Source organism: Homalodisca vitripennis, unplaced genomic scaffold (assembly GCF_021130785.1).
Source record: "Homalodisca vitripennis isolate AUS2020 unplaced genomic scaffold, UT_GWSS_2.1 ScUCBcl_4923;HRSCAF=11372, whole genome shotgun sequence".
Taxonomy (NCBI): Eukaryota; Metazoa; Arthropoda; class Insecta; order Hemiptera; family Cicadellidae; genus Homalodisca; species Homalodisca vitripennis.
The window spans coordinates 28,501-45,317 of NW_025781027.1; the positions used below are offsets into that span (position 1 = coordinate 28,501).

The 16,817-nt window shown below is 29.4% G+C and overlaps 1 protein-coding gene across 1 annotated transcript; it reads right to left on the reverse strand.

Annotated features, from left to right (window-relative positions):
• Positions 1-795: 795 nt before the first annotated feature.
• LOC124373144 lies at positions 796-4,675 on the reverse strand. The gene is made up of 2 exons (XM_046831540.1): positions 4,242-4,675; positions 796-959 (listed from the first exon to the last, which is right to left on the reverse strand). Exons 1-2 carry the CDS (start codon positions 4,491-4,493, stop codon positions 873-875), a joined length of 339 nt encoding a protein of 112 aa, XP_046687496.1. The 5' UTR covers positions 4,494-4,675; the 3' UTR covers positions 796-872.
• Between the last annotated feature and the right edge of the window lie 12,142 nt (positions 4,676-16,817).

A 16,817-nucleotide genomic window follows, 5' to 3' on the forward strand; every position in this document is an offset into this window, starting at 1 on the left:
AATAGAATATGTAACCTAATACAAAGAGCAATAGAAGTTTGCATAATGTCTCAGAGAAGCCTCTTGCGCCTTGATGAAAACAAAATAGTAAAAACTATTGTTGACCTTCAAAAAAATTGGGAACGACCATATCGGTTTTCAAAGTATGATGAAATTAATTTAATTTTAATTACTTGCTATGAAAAAAATCTTCTAGTGAATTCTATACTTATTTTTATGCCCTTAGGTTCAAATTAGTATTAAACATTCTTATTTTTATTCATAGTCAGATATCTATGAATATGAAATATGTCTGAATCAAATAATTAGATTAATGACGAAAACACAGGATTATCTGGATATATAATCATAAGCAGAATCCAGTTCGAATGCACTTAGAAAGATTCTACGGGCATGATCATAGTTATCTAAAAACTTTTCCAACAACTAGAATCAATGTAAGATTCGCCTACCTCTATTATGCAGACCTATAAAGCTGCGCATTATTAATTTTCGGAAGACATATATATATATATATATATATATATATATATATATATATAGTTTTAGTTTCTCATTTTTTGTCTTTTATAAATGTGGAAATATTACCTCAAAAGAATATTGCACATAAAAAAGAATAATTTCCCCCCAATTCAAAAGTTCACAGTATGAGAAAAATTATTTTTATAAGGTTCCATTCGTATAAGATAGCAACAAATTATATATTTTCACGGATACTTATGGTTAAAAAGATAAACTACAGTTTTCAGGATTAATAATTTTTTTTTTATAAAATACATCTAAACTCGTTAAAAGTTTCTTTATATATTGTTTAATGAGTTACTTCTCATTACTTCTTATCACAAACATGCCTGCATTAAGTTGTCGAGGATTCACCATAGTTCAAAATATTGGATAGCATGCAAACATTGAATCCAAAACTCGTCTATAACCCATTGCATTGACGACATAACCTTGTCCTGAAAAAAATAGCAAACATATAAAACAACTTTGAAGCACTGGCACACATTTCAATGATGAAATGACTGTAAACATTATGTTGCATACCTAATGTTATACTCTTAGGTACATATTATAAGTTGTACAATACATACATACTCAGGTTAGAATGATACATGTACCATAGTTAATATTGTACACCACATGTTAAGTTCTTTGATACGTATCCATTTTAAAGTTTTATAATAATATACTTACAAAAACTATGTATAACACTCTTTGGCTTTATAATTTCAATGGCGCTTGCAAAATATCTTTTCTTAGAGCCTGAACATCTCTCACAATGGTTTCAAACATTAACATGTATGTTGCTATCAATTCAATTCCAGGTATTTTAATTTTAATTTAGTTTTGTATATTGTATTATTTATGTTACATATCTCTATTGCATTCTGTCATATCCTTAGAAATGTATTACATTACATGATAAATATAAATAATTTTTGGCTTTTACTAGCAGTTACCCGTGGCTTTAAAGGCCACGTTTTTTTACGTAATTACGTAATTTTTACACGTGAATTATATTTCTGATGCAAATGTTGAGTTTACCTTATTGCCAGTCAATAAGTGAAATAATAAAAATATCAAGAAACATTACATAAGGTTTAAAAATTAATTACATAAACAATTAAGCAAGTTAAAAATAACTTTTACAATCATAAATGTTAAAAGTTCAGTAGTCAATTTCATTGTAGAATCTTTTTACAGTAACAGCTAATTTAAATAACAGCTGTTCAAAAACTCATTGGCCATTTAGTTTGCAAGTGTAATACTAATCCTTCCATATAATGATTATTTCTTAAACAATTTTTATAAATTGTTTGTCTTTGGAAACAAAATGTATTTAAAAACTTTTAGTGTCGTATAAAATTTAGATAAAAATAGTAGTTTATTAGATATTAAACAAAACAAAAATTAAATGGCCGCAATTTTGAAAATATCAAAACTTATTTTAAAATATTTTTTTAATGTACTATTTACTGACATGGACCCTTTTAATAAGGTTTGTTACAATTTTCTAAACAAAGTAAAAATTGTAAAAAAAGTTATTCCTCGTTTTTTAGCTTAGAATCGTATATAGAATCTGAAAATGCTTGGCCAACCTAACCTTTTTGTTACACCCGGCATATTTATGTAAGTGTGTATTTAAAATACATTTTAAAGACATAATGGAATGACTATTCATTGACAAAATTAAATAAATATTGTTTTTGAGAATATCGGGTATATTTCTGTAATTATAAAATATATGATAGGTAATTTTATGTGTTAGCCATTTCATGTAGGAATCTCTAAACAGGTACTGCCTTAAAGACCCTATTATTTTCTCTAAAAAAATCATTTTGTATTTTAGTAACTCATTATATTATCATAAGGGCATTTGTCATGCATTTTCAAAATACCAAATTGTATTAAAGTTATATAAGAAATGTGTTTGCGGTTCTAGTAGTCTGTTGAGTTCATATGGAAATGTGTATACATTTCACCTTTTTAGTTCAGCGTGAAGGTGTGAAATAACAAAATGTAGTTCTTCTAGAGTATACAACCTTATTTCAGCACCCATAGGGTTGCTCTTCACGAAAAATATTTATATTGTCTGCTGAGAGCTAAAGCCACGTGTGTGTGTGTGTAAATTTCATAATTCTGGACCGTTAGGAAGTTTAAAAACAAAAATATAGGTTTTCTAGTGGTTGCAACTCCCCGATGAGTGATTGAGCTTTCTGAAAGTGATATTATTTTTATTTTAAATTAATGAGTCACGTGGGTAAAATTTCTTCTTTCTAGGAAATTGTCATGTGTGAAAAAATCACATAGTTATTTTATTGTTTCTAACCCTAAAAAATATTTTTTTTCTGGTGCATAAGACACGTGTATGTCAAATTTCACATTTCTAGGAAATAGGGAATTGGAAAACAAAATACAGTTCTTCGAGGGGTTGCAACCACTTTTCAACCACTGTTGGTGTTCAGTGTTATAATACTTTAGATTTAGAACTTAATTCATGAGGAAGGCTTAGTCTTTTATGTATAGAGATTACGTGTAAACAAAGTAAGAAACAAGTATACGACTTTTTGTCTATTGCTATGGCATAACATAACATAATGATACAGACTGATACGAAGTTGAGTTTAGGTCCATGACACCACGAAGTGTGATAATTCCATATTGGGGTTTATAATACTCAGCAAATTTTTTAATAAAATTATTAGACTGATAACTAAGAGAAAGAAAATAAGGACCAAAGAACATATTTTAAAGGGCTTAAACTTAATTTAGAAAAACGAAGGCCAAACCTACAAACCAGCACGGGAGCCTGGATATAAACCTAATATTTTTATCTTGTTCGGATGAAAATGATATTTGATTGTTGTCAGTGAACATATAGCAAGAATAAATTTACAACGTAGAAATCGATGTATAGAAACTTATACAAACAGAAATTCAATTTATAACTTTTATATATGCTGTAGTTGTATTTTTTTAACCTAATACCTAACTCTTTAATCATTTTAATTTTATCTGCATCCCATTTGTAATAAAATATTTCTTTCATAGATTATTAAGACTGGAAATAAGACGAAACTCTAGCTTAATTGCCTTATCTTCTGTACATTCATTACAAATCATAGCAATTACGACATATATTTCTAGTGACCATTACTTTTAAGCATTTAAACAGCTTGTATAAATTTACAGAACGATCGGGCCTTCGTTTCGTGGACAATGCTGACTTTGAGACGCTGTTTCCAAGACAGAATACAAACGTTTTGAAACTTTCCAGTACAATTTATTTTTTTTTAGTTCACAAACAAAAATATTTACAAAAATTTGAAAAACTGTTAAAAATCTAAATTAAAAAGTTGTATTGATTACATCAGGTATTAAAGTATTTTTAATTTCTGGATCAAATATCCAAGATATTTGTCTGTCTTTGGGATACTTTAACTAACTATAAACACACGAATTTGGTTATCCTAGCAGTTATTATTTGTCTATTATTTTGTAATACACTATCTACGATAGTTAACCACCTTGATTTATGAAGTCATAAATCCGAAAACACTTTTTACTAAAAGCTAAATTTTTTAACTTGGCAACAATTTGTGTACAAATTTACTATGAAATAGGTATATTTATAACGAGAACATAAGTTTAGCTGGCGAATTCGAAAAAAGAATTTGAACGTCAGAATGCAACTAGATACCTTTGATGGCATTAATAACTAAGTGAAATTTACTTACACCATAGAACTCAATAAAAGTGAGGTCCTCATTAATATTTTGATTGGCACAACTTTCTTCTTCCAGCAACAAGAGAGGGGAGGGTGGCATGAACTCTGAAGGTGGTTTTGGCCCGGATTCTTCCTTGGTAACTTTTGGCGGATTGCAACCTCCGCAATCGGTAATTCCTATGCCTGTCCCTATACAAAGACATAAAATTAAATGCTTGAATATAAGTTTAGTTACGATCAATGCAAATACAAAACTAATCATGTTTGTAATGTTATGAATGATATCTTAAAGGGCATTAACAATGAGGGGATTACTTTAAATATACACCACACCACGTTTCGTAGCAGGCTTTGCTAAGGTTGAATGCAAAATTTCAAATCCAGCTCATTTAATTTGCGAGATGTCTTGCAGAGAGATCGACAGGAAGAGAAGTTGACACGAAAATTACGCACAGTAGAAGTTAGTAATGTAGAAACGAAATTTCATGGAAAATGTTTACCTTACATATGAAATATTTCTTGACATGTCTTGCGACATGATACATTCAAATTTTTATCAATTTAATTGGGATTTATGTAATAAAAGTCTATACACGAAGTCACTGTAAAATTATATTGTATGTGTTGTGCTATTTAGGCTACTTGTATTAATGTGTCAAACGTTTGAATTTCGTATGGGTGTATTGAGTTTAGTAACAGATTTCTTTATTCTGTTGTTTTCTCGTTTCCATCATGGTTACCCATGATACCAATTACATGGAAGCTTTGTGATCGTTACATGGAATTTCAAATCGTGAGTTCTTTTTCGTAATTCGTGCGGACGGAAATCCTTTCAGCCCCACAAGTAATAGGCTTCGCTCAAGTGCAGCCAAATCAGACCTTGACACTAACTGCAAAATATAAAATTTATTTTTTTAAATGTTAAAATAACAATACATTAAATTGAACTATTTAACTCTATATTTCCCTTATCATCCTATCGAACAGTTCAAATTTATGTTAGTATAATGCATCTCAGACTATTTATTTCATACCTTTTTTAATAAAAATACCAACTTTATATTAGAACGCATGAGAAATTCCCTTACTCGTAGTATTACCTACGCCTTTTGGTAGGCTATCTCATTATATGTAACATTACGACTGGTTTAATGTTGTTTACGCCTGTTTGACAACATCAACAGTTATAATAACAGTGAGTGATAATTAGTTTTCAATGACGCCCCAAGCATATTTTTTATCTCATGCAATACTAAGGAATGTAAATGCACATTATTTTCTGTAATATTAATATGGGTCTCTTTTGCTTCACTTTCTTGGCTCCACCCCAAAATGAATAGCTCAAAATATTGCTTGGAATCTTTTCTAATACACAGTTATGTTATTATTTATTAGCTCAGATTTAGCTATCACTTGAGGTGCTGGATATATATATATATATATATATATATATATATATATATATTCATTATATAAATTTACAGTTAATAATAATAAATTACCATAATAATGGTCAGTTAATTAGTATTTAGTATTATTTTCTGACTCTCTTTGTGTTGCGGACCATATCTATATAATTCTGAGTTTAGTAAGTGAAAGGCAAGTCGAAAAATGTATAAAATTGGCGTGAAAGATGTCACTGCTAAAGTTGGCCGGTGTATTGTACTATTTTAGTAAACATATCGACTATTTTTAAACATTATTGTATTCATTTTACCAGCTTCTTCTTATTGGAAGTAAATGCTTAATATATGATCAAACACTCCAATAAATGAAAATTTTTTATTTTACTTACAAACAATTTAAACTTAAATAAAAACATATGTCTTGAAAAATACAAAGAGATAAGATTTTAAAGGCCAGGAAGTATGCCTACTGTATATGTAAAAATTAATATTTAATTGGATTAAAGGCAGTAACGATGAATTTTGTAGAGGTCCAGGCTCATTATTTACTAAATAATTTTGGTTCTTCTGCATAAAAATAGTTTCGTAAGCATCGAGGAATTTGTTGTTTTTAATTTCTTTTAATAATTTGACTTGTGAAAAGCAGTGTCCAGTATGAAGTGCATGTTTCGCCATGGCCGATCTTTCCTCTTGTTGATACTTCAGACATGCTTTATGTTCCTTTACTCTCTTTTTTATTTTCCTTTTTGTTTGGCCAATATATTTTAAATTACAGTTGTCACAATTAATTTGATAGATTCCAGATTTTTCATCATGATCTATTTTATTCTTTGGATTTCCTAATATGTTTTTTAGTTTTATTTTGGAATTTGAGGATACATTAATACTGGCATGTTTTTTTTTAACTTTTAGCAATTTCTGTAGTTAAATTGTTGTAAGACACAGATATCGATTTTTCAGGTTCTTTGAATTTAGTTTGAAAGAGAGTTAGTTGTTCTAGAATTTCTTTCAATAATTTTCTTTTTTTTTATCATGTTGTCAATCATTTCCATTTTGTAACCATTAAATAATGCAATTTCTTTAATTTTCTTTACTTCCTTTTTATAATTTTCAATTGATAGAGAGGTATGTAAGCGCCTGTGGATTAAACTGTGAAAAGCTGCTCTTTTTTGTGAATGGGGATGAAATTAAAATACTACCGGAAATAATTCTTCCAAAGATACATTGGTTAAAAATTTGTCTTCATACAGATTTACGGTTGCAGAGTTATCAATGTTGAATAAAGGTTTAAACTACGGCATAAAATCTTGTAAAGAACAAGAAGATGTATTTGTTGATGTTGAATCAAACATAAAATTTTTAAATAATGATCAAAGAAATGCAATTAGAAGTGATATAAATTCAACTCTTCTTAAATCTAAAACTAAGCAATGTACAAAAAGTAATTCAAAATCATCTCAAGACGTCTTTAGATATAACAATAATGTAATAAAATCATTAAAAAGCATCATTAAAAGATGTTTTCTACCTTAAAGCGGACAAAAGTAACACAATTGTTATATTAGATAAAAGTGAATATTATTCAAGAGTGGAAAATATGCTTCAAGATGGTCCTTATGTAGAAATCAACAAAAATTCTCTAAATCAACAAATTGCGTCGGTCACAGCTTCATTAAGACACTGCAAGACAATAATATCGAAAGAAATTTCAAAATCACTCACTGTATCAAATCCAATTATACCAAGATTGTACTGTCTTCCTAAAATACATAAACCAGGAAACTTAACGAGGCCCATAGTATCTTGTATAAATTCGCCTTCTTATTTTATATCAAAATGGTTAGTGCAAGAGTTTCAACAATTTGAATTCCCCCCAACTTTTTCCATTAAAGATAGATATGATTTCTTAAACTCTACAAAAGATGTTAAGATCGAACAAGACGAATATCTTGTATCATTTGATGTTCAATCTCTTTATCCTAATGTACCTATTAAAGATAGCATACAAATCATCGAGGACTGGCTGATTTCCATAAATTTAGAAAAAAACTATTGTTAAAGAGTACATTAATTTAGTCAATCTTAGCATGTCACAAAATGTGTTTCAATTTCGAGACAAATATTGCACACAGTGTTATGGTACTGCCATGGGAAATCCCCTTTCATGTTTTATCGCCGCATATTGACATGACGTTCCATCAATGGCAGCCTTGTGTGATAGTGACCCAAGTGAAATTTCTGTTTTCATGTAATTCCCTCTTTATACAAGCAATAGCCGTTTTTGTTGTTGGGTCCAGTATAGTTAACCATTTTAGAATGTTTCTTGCTACCAGATTTAAGTTTTATATCAGTCTTTTTCAAAGTTTCAGCTTTTATTTGTTGATAGAGGAAGACGAAATAGTGGGTCTGCTGCTGAATTACTGCTTCCTGGAATATACTGTGTGTACCAAATTTTATGCATACTGAGGGGATTTTAGAAACTATAAGAGATACAGTAAAGACTAAATGGACAAAGTGATTTGTAATAACAAAACCAAAAATAATTAATGCAAACCACCAAGTATGTAACAAAAACCACATATTAGTTGTCAATTAGGCTAACTGGACACCACTCCTGATAAGGGTATGATAAGTTCTTTCGTCTTGAAGCATCAATGTCCTCTGGTGTTGTACAACATTAAAAACATTTTTATTAGTGAATCAAACATGGACACAAACTATCGTAGTGACAAAACAAGTGCTTCAGAAATCGGCAGTATTTGCACAATAGCATCAGTGGTAGAAGGATCACTTTTAGAAAAATATAATGTTATTTTAACAACGCAACAGGATTAACAAATATTAGGTAAATATTATAAGATAAAGTATTATTACATCAAATCAATCATACACAGACCAAAATCTATACTTTTCATTCTAAAAAGGCGGCTGATAGCGAAATAGATAGACTTAAGAAAAGATAATCAAACCGGTTGAACCAACTGTAATATCGATAGAAGTTGTTTTTAGATTTAACAGCTTAAAAAAATTGTCGTTGATTTACGGGATGCCTTTTAGCAATTTCCCTGACAACCTGGAATTTATCAATATTTACCCATAGCTATTCACAAAGGAAAACATTTACTGTAGGTTTTATCTTTAATAACTAGTTCAGTTTCATTTGTCACTTTTCAATATTTTTTAATTGAACATCATATACATACCGGAAGTTGATAGTGTGAGGTGGTTTTTAAGGTTTACTGAGTTAGGCCTGCACTTCAATGAAGGTGGTTTGAAAGATGTAGCTGTAATATTTGGCTGGTGATAACCGGAAGTTCTATCAGAGTTGGCTAGTGTATACCGGAAGTCGTTGGGGTGTGAGTTGATCTGTAAGATGTAGTAAGTCATGTCCCCATGTTATTAGACATTGCGTGTTACATGTCAGACGTGGCTGGTACTAATTTCAGAGGTGACAAGTAGCGTATTAAGAAGCCAAATCGTATGAAGTTACATGATTTTAAAGATAATGCACTAAGAGCCTTTGTTAAGATAACTCAAAATACACCATAATTGAACATACAAAACTAACTGATAAATTCTGTATTTCATAAATCTTAAAAATATGACTGTATAGTTTCTGACTGGGAATTTTCATTACCTATGAGAAGGAAACATTACAAATATTTTAAAATGATGAGGTGTTAGTTAAAGTTAGATTAGCATAGTCTATTTCAGTATATATTGACTTCAAGATTTTAATAACTATTATTTTAATCTTAGCAGTGTATTTTTCACAGCAGCTGATTAATTTGTTTCAGTAAACACTTCATAATATAAGTTCACATCACATAAGATACGCAGCTTTCAAATGTTATACCATACTTAATGCACTATAATCAACTGTTAATAATCTTGCTTAAAAATCGGTATAAATACCTTGTTTAAATGAAAGAAAAAGTCTGAAATTTCAATATTTAGTAGTAATAATGATTTACAAAACTTACCATACAAAATAGAAGGAAAATAAGTCAGGTGTGTTCATGTATTCTCCCTGCCATGGACTGCAGAATCAATATAATTCTTATCAGAACATTCCCACAACTGAGAGCAATTATTTTTGTCCTTGAATATCTATGCATTTGTAATCAGTCAAATAGTAGAAATCGTAATTTGGAACTTTCAACATATTAAGCAGAAAAGACCTTTCGAAAAATATCTGAAGATGGTTCATTCACTGTGTTTTTTATATTTCTATCGAAGGAAGATTGGTCATGGAAAAATATTTATAATACACTTGGACACTTGGTACAGACAATAATATATTTAATTATTCATGTATTAAAGTATTTTTGTAAAATTTGAAAACTGTATAAATAGTAACAAATTTGTTAAGCAAGTTCATTTGCATAATTATTTTCTGTGTATTTCTTGTTTTAAGTACACTCATTGACCATTACATAACTCTAACACTTATATTTAGCAAGTCATACAACACTTATCAAATTTTAAACAAATTTTAAGGTGGTTACATGGAACCAATAGAAAATGATTATAAACATAAGGGGCTTATGAGTTGAACGCAGAAGTACATTTGTATATTTATTTGAATATGCAATAGTACGTAAATATGTATATTATTTTATATCGAATTTCGTTGGAGTGATAAGAAAATTCTTGTATTATTGTAAGTGAATAAAAATGTAAGTCATAAGGTTTTACTTACCATTCAGTTTATCATTCTTTTATATAAGAAATCTAAATACCTAAATAGTATCTGCGGAGAAATTTAACCTCAAATTAAGTAGCTCAAGAATTACAGACGACTCAGTTCATTGCAGTGATGTACATTTACCTATTCAGCCATTAAAATGTAAGTAAATTAAACTTTTAAATATAAAAATCTTATTTTCCTAAAACGAAAAGAAAGTATTATATTTTAATTAAACAGTATCTGCAATATCGCGATGATAAAAAATAAAAATCTTGATTTTAATATTAACAAGTTCAACGTTTCCCGAGCTAAAACAACTTTAAAAAATTACTTTTAGGTACAATTATACCAGTAAATAGCAAAAAAGGTGGGTCTACGGACTGTATCATATACGGTAAATTTTTAAATTTATATAAAAAAATTTCTGTTTACTTTATAGCGTTTCTAGCCTGTGCGTAGGCTAGAGACGCTATCCATAAATTTTATTCAGAAATAATTTTAGTTTGTTTTGCCGGATAAGAGTGAAAGACAAACTAAAGAACAACGATACAATTAACAATTTAAATTAGATTACCCTGCAAGAAAAATATATTTAAGAACTTGAAAATGAAGTTTAATGACAGGTGTTTTTTTGGGGAGGGGAGAGGTAAGACAAAAGGACCAAGATCAAGCTCGCCCGTATTCAGATAAGATTAGGGCCTCGGCTCCCTCAAGGGCCATTTGCAGAAGGAAGAAATTTATTATTAAAATTTTATTAAAATTTTAATTAAAGTTGATTCAAATAATTTGAAGTGAATGAAGTTGTTGCAAAAGTTTCTGAATAATAAACGGAAATAAACAGGTATTTGTTATTGAAAATTATTTAACTAACCTTGTAACAGATATTCCGACATGACTTGCGTACCAGGTATTATAAGAATGAGATGTTTCTGGGAAAATTATGTTGTTACACACACACACACACACACACACACACACACACACACACACATACATATATAAATATATATATATATATATATATATATATATATATATATATATATATATATATATATATATATATTCTTAAATTCTCAATCTCAACATTTTTATATTGTCATATAACCCCCAATATAGCAATTTTTACCTTTTCATATTTGAAACCAAACATTTCATTATATATATACTTACTGATGCTTTAAATACAATTGTTTCAAAGGAGTAAAGCTTCATGGAAAAAGAAGTAGGATAAACGTTTATTTATTATTCCTTAATCCTGTTTTTAAGAAGCATTTTATGCTTATGTAAAGGGTTCCAAAACTGATTTTAGTGCGCCACCCCAAGCAATGTTTCCAAATGTAAGAAGAGCTTGGACATAAAGCCAATACGTTATTTTAATATCCTTTTCATCTTAGATATCACTCATACTTCTGAAAGTGAAAATATATTTTATTACTTTTGCTTGAATATAGGCTATGTGATCAGACCATTTAAGGCGATGATCAAAAATTACACCCAGATATTTGTTGCTTGTAACACGTTGTATACTTTTGCATCTACATGTTAAATTTGCAGGATTGCCACATTGATGAATTCTCAAACCATATTGTAATTTTATGTTGTATAGTAATGATAGTAATCAACTCATTGTAAATAATGGCGCTTATAAGGAACAAAGTAAAATTGGTAAAGAACGGTATAAATTGAAAGGCCAAGGAAAGAAAAGGAAATGTAACTTTCCATTAAAGTCCATATTTAAAATAATATTTAATTTCTTACAATATTTAAAGATATACAGATTTTATTGATTATTGCTTAAAAAATAACTATTATTTAGAAAGGAAGCCAACTCAAATACAATTCTAAGAATAAATTATTTAAGATTTTTTTAAAGTAATAAAATGTATGAATGTTTAGCCTGTACAGTGTTAAAAATATATCATAGGGCTCTTGAAGAACAGTACCCAAGGATTGATATTTTATTCTTAAACAAAATAATCTTACAAAAATGAAGTATACATTTTCATAATGAAGGATAGAATATTTATTTCTCAGCCACAAGCACATGGGCATTTATACAATGGATTACTTTTAGTTTTATTTTGATGATTTAAATTAGCTTTGTGTTCTTCCACCTAATCATTACATTCTTAGTGTTGATAAGTTTGAGTTAAAGTCTAATAATTATTTAATCTAAATTAATCCAGAATCATAAAGGTCTAAATAATGAAAATTATTTTCGATCAATATGTTAATGAGTGTTAAGGAAACAAGAATACCACAAGCAATAAGGCTGTGATCAAACATATTGTTGGGAACTACCACTTGTGTTTCCTCCAACCTCATCCTTCTTCTCCATTTGAATATGTACACTGTCCCATAATTTGTTTTCCTAACCTTAAAACCAATGCTTGGACACCAAAATTAAAACTGTTATTAGGTTGCAAGAGCCATAGAATCAGTAATTCCATTTTAAAGCCTTGTTGATAAGTTCTCTGAAATGAAGAGTATAAATTTTGGTTAGACCAAACCTAACAACAATTTTAGACCTTATAAAAATTTCACATTATAGAATTTGTATACTTCAAATTTTTATTTTTGATGGAGGCAATCAGTGTTTAACCCAAAATTTGACTTTTAAAGAGATAAATTTTGTAATTGTAAAATCTTATAATTTATTTAAATTCTGAATATTACCAATTGTATGGAGTTTCATAAACTTATGACAATATACAAAAATAGACATGTTCAGCCAATCCTGAGTAATCATCTTGCTGTTATACCAACTAGCCTAATTATCATCATTGAAACAATTATTTAATTCTATCTTTACAGCCGAACTTAAATTCTCAATCTCAACATTTTTATATTGTCATACAACCCCCAACATTGTAATTTTGACATTTTTATATTGGAAACCAAACATTTCATAATTACCATATTAAAATAATATTGAAATAAATTGTTGAACAATCATTGTAAATAACACAAAACTAGAGTATATTTCAATTTCTTTAGCTTCAATATTCTAGTATCCAGTATCTAGTCTATAGTAGGACATATCATAATAAAAGTAAATTAACAATATATCAACGCAAAATGCGAACTTAGTTGAAACTCACGTTCTGATTTGTAATATTCTCGAGTAATGGAAGATAAAACTGGCTACTTTAGCAGATAGACGGTTTTGGAGATCCAGTTGAGAGAAATCATCGGATGGCCGTCACGCTTTGTGTTGTCTTGGGGTCCGGATGAATAATTTGAGACAATAGTTATATAAAAATAGAGTAAACAGTGTACAAAAGATAATTACTCTTAATATAAAATCAGCAGTTTAAGAACATACGTGTCACACAACTGGAACACCACACGTGGAGAGCTCTGATACTGTGTAACAGGAAAGTCCAGGTAAAACCTCTACTTCACGTAGTATCGTTATTTATTTGTATTCTCTCTCTCTACAATCTCTATCTCTAACCTCGATAATGGTTATTTTTATTATTTTTCCAATGTTCTGGAAAAACAAAATATTTGACAGAATTACCTAATTGGAACTCATAGTAATATATTCTAATTGAACTTTGTGAGATACAACCTGCCAACCGGGAAGGACCTAGTGAACCTTGTCCGTAAGTACAATTCAATTTTTTTAACGTAAATGTTTTGCTCTTTCTTGCGAGACATCTATTTAAATTATATTATAAAGTAAATCACGTGTGATGTCATTTCATTTGCCAGATTTCAATGAAAAATTGAGGTGGCACCGCGCAGTGTTATCTGATAGACAACAAATCGCTACGCGGGGCTGATGAAAGACCCGACATCGACATTATTGTTAATATCTCAATGTAGTATGTGTTAGTGTGATGTGTGATTGTGATCCTCGTACTAGTGATTTGTGCTCGGGACTTGCATCCAGTGCAGTGACAACGCTTGGACTGGACTCTTTGGGTATGTTTGAACCCTTTTCGTTTCCTTTATTTTCTTCTTCTGTTCTTTATTTTTGTATTTATTAATACCTCCCTCACTTGACGAAGAGGATAGATTCCAACCCTCGAAACGTTTGTGTTACACCTTTTGTAACATGTAACGATGGCAAATGTCCGAAATCCTGTTATTCTTTCAAGAAAAAGGTGTTTGACAATATGCAATGTCGAATTCAAGGTATTTCGGATGCAATAAAATTATTAAATTCACTTCTACTGTTTAAATCTCTTAAGTCAGTAATATACCTTTCAATATTTTCGTCTTGCTTTTGTTCACTCAAAGAAAACATGTCTCTAATAAGTAAAATGTTTATTACGGATAAAATAATACTAAAATTTAGAAAGAACTGTTTTATTTAACTTTTGTCCTATTATTCCGGAGTAAGATAAGCAATTGTAAATCTTTAGAGTCCGATCACCAATCACTGATAATAAAAGTGCAATTATTTTTATATTCGCTTGGTTGTTTATTACTTTATTACTAACATTATACAGATGTTAAAGCTTTGCTTGAAAACAGACAGTCTTCAGACATATTTTCCGACCAGTTAAATTGCTGCGTTTTATACAACAATGGCGGAAGTAGTTTGTATATTAGATTCAGAAGACTTGCCACTACTCTTATTTTCTTAATCTCCAATCCCCATTTTGCATTAGTTGATGCGCTTAAATGTTATATTTTGAATTTATCCATTTTCGTTCTGTACCGTGTCATATGGTAAGTTTAAATAAATAACAACAAAATTGTTCTCTGAGCTGCAGGATTGCTTTGTCTGCACATATTTTGGAAAGGGAAACGCAGGATAACCTTATCGCTGTGACCTTTTACCTCTGTTCTTAAAATTAAGCAGTAAAAAATATTTATTTACCCAAGTTGCTACTGCATACGATAGGCATTTAACACAAGCTATTGTATGACTTTTCTACTCTTATTCGAAGTTCTTACCTCGGGTCCAAAATGATTTCGAGATTTGACAGACAAGGGGTTTAACATGTAAACAATCTTATGAAAGAAGGTATTAATTTTTGTGAGGTGTTTTAAACATTGAATTAAGCTGTTAAATAAGGTAAGAAAAAGCTATATGATGAAATGCTACTATGATAAATAGTTTCATAAAATTAACAACTTTGAAAGATCTAAATATCTCCAGATAATAATAACATTGTTTACGAACAATATAAACTGAAAACATGTAAATGAGACCAGAACTTATATGACAGATAACTGTGACAGATGATCTTAACTTTCGAAATACAATGCTTCAGTAGCATTTCTTTAGTATTTTATTTCTAACTCAAGGAGATCGATTAAGCTCATTCGATATAAAGTAAACAGCATGAAATATCCTAAATGATATAGGTGAGCGTGCAAACTTGACCTGTTATTAAATTTGAAAGTAATAACACACATAAAAACATTTAGAAAATATCGCATAATTAAAGACATTGAAAAACATTTTGAAGAATTGAGTTGTATATTATTTTTTATAAAGAGCACTGTTGGTGTATTAACAAGCAAAATCGTGGTGGTAGTTATAAGTAATAACTGAAGACTTACGTAATGCAATGCTTTAAATGTCTTCATGAAAGCAAAAAGGATATTGTATTACAGTAGTCTTATGTATGCAAATTCACATTTTATACACAATCCAATTTTTTACCCTAATACTCACTCAGATTTTATTTACACGTTCTTACAACAACGCTGGGATATTTTGCATTGACTTTTTTGAGAACATTTAGAAGTCTTCCATGCAACCTTCCATGAAATTTCCGATAAAAAGGCCTTCGTTATTACAAATTTTTAAAGTAAATTTTGAGTTGTCTTTGGTCAGCCAATTAGAATTTCTGACATGTTCAGAAAACGTGAACAGGATGATGTTGAAATGCGACAGTTATATGCATCCACTTCTATTTCCACACTGATGGAAGTTCGTACCCTGACTTAACTCACACTTAAATCTGTAATACGGTACAATCAAGTTAAGACTCTACTTTGGTAATATCAATACTCTGAGCTCTACAAACATTCTAGGCATGACTTCTTCAATTATAAGTATATGCGTCGTAATGACTCTTTTCGCTTTCTTATCTAAAGTCATTATTCTTCTATAGCTATGGAAACTATTTTAACTGACATCATATTAATGTTAGAAGTTTTAATCACCAGCTGTACACATGTCTTAAGGATTCTACAACTTAGCTCTTACTGCTCAATAACAATAATAGTGAAGAAAACAAGTTTTATTCTTGCTACATGTGAGTCAAGAAACGAGATGTATAAAAGAACCCAATATTGCTGTTTAATTCAGTATTAAAAGAAGAATTGAAGAAAAGTTGAACGATCGGATTCCAATTAAATGTATAGTTATAATTTATGATTTTAACAAACACTATTTTATTTCATTAGGAAAAAATGAATAGATAATTCTAAGAAAATACCACTGATGTTCAAGTCATGATTATATTTTTAACCTTATAAACCAAATTCTATTTAGGAATATTATAATAAGCCAAAATCT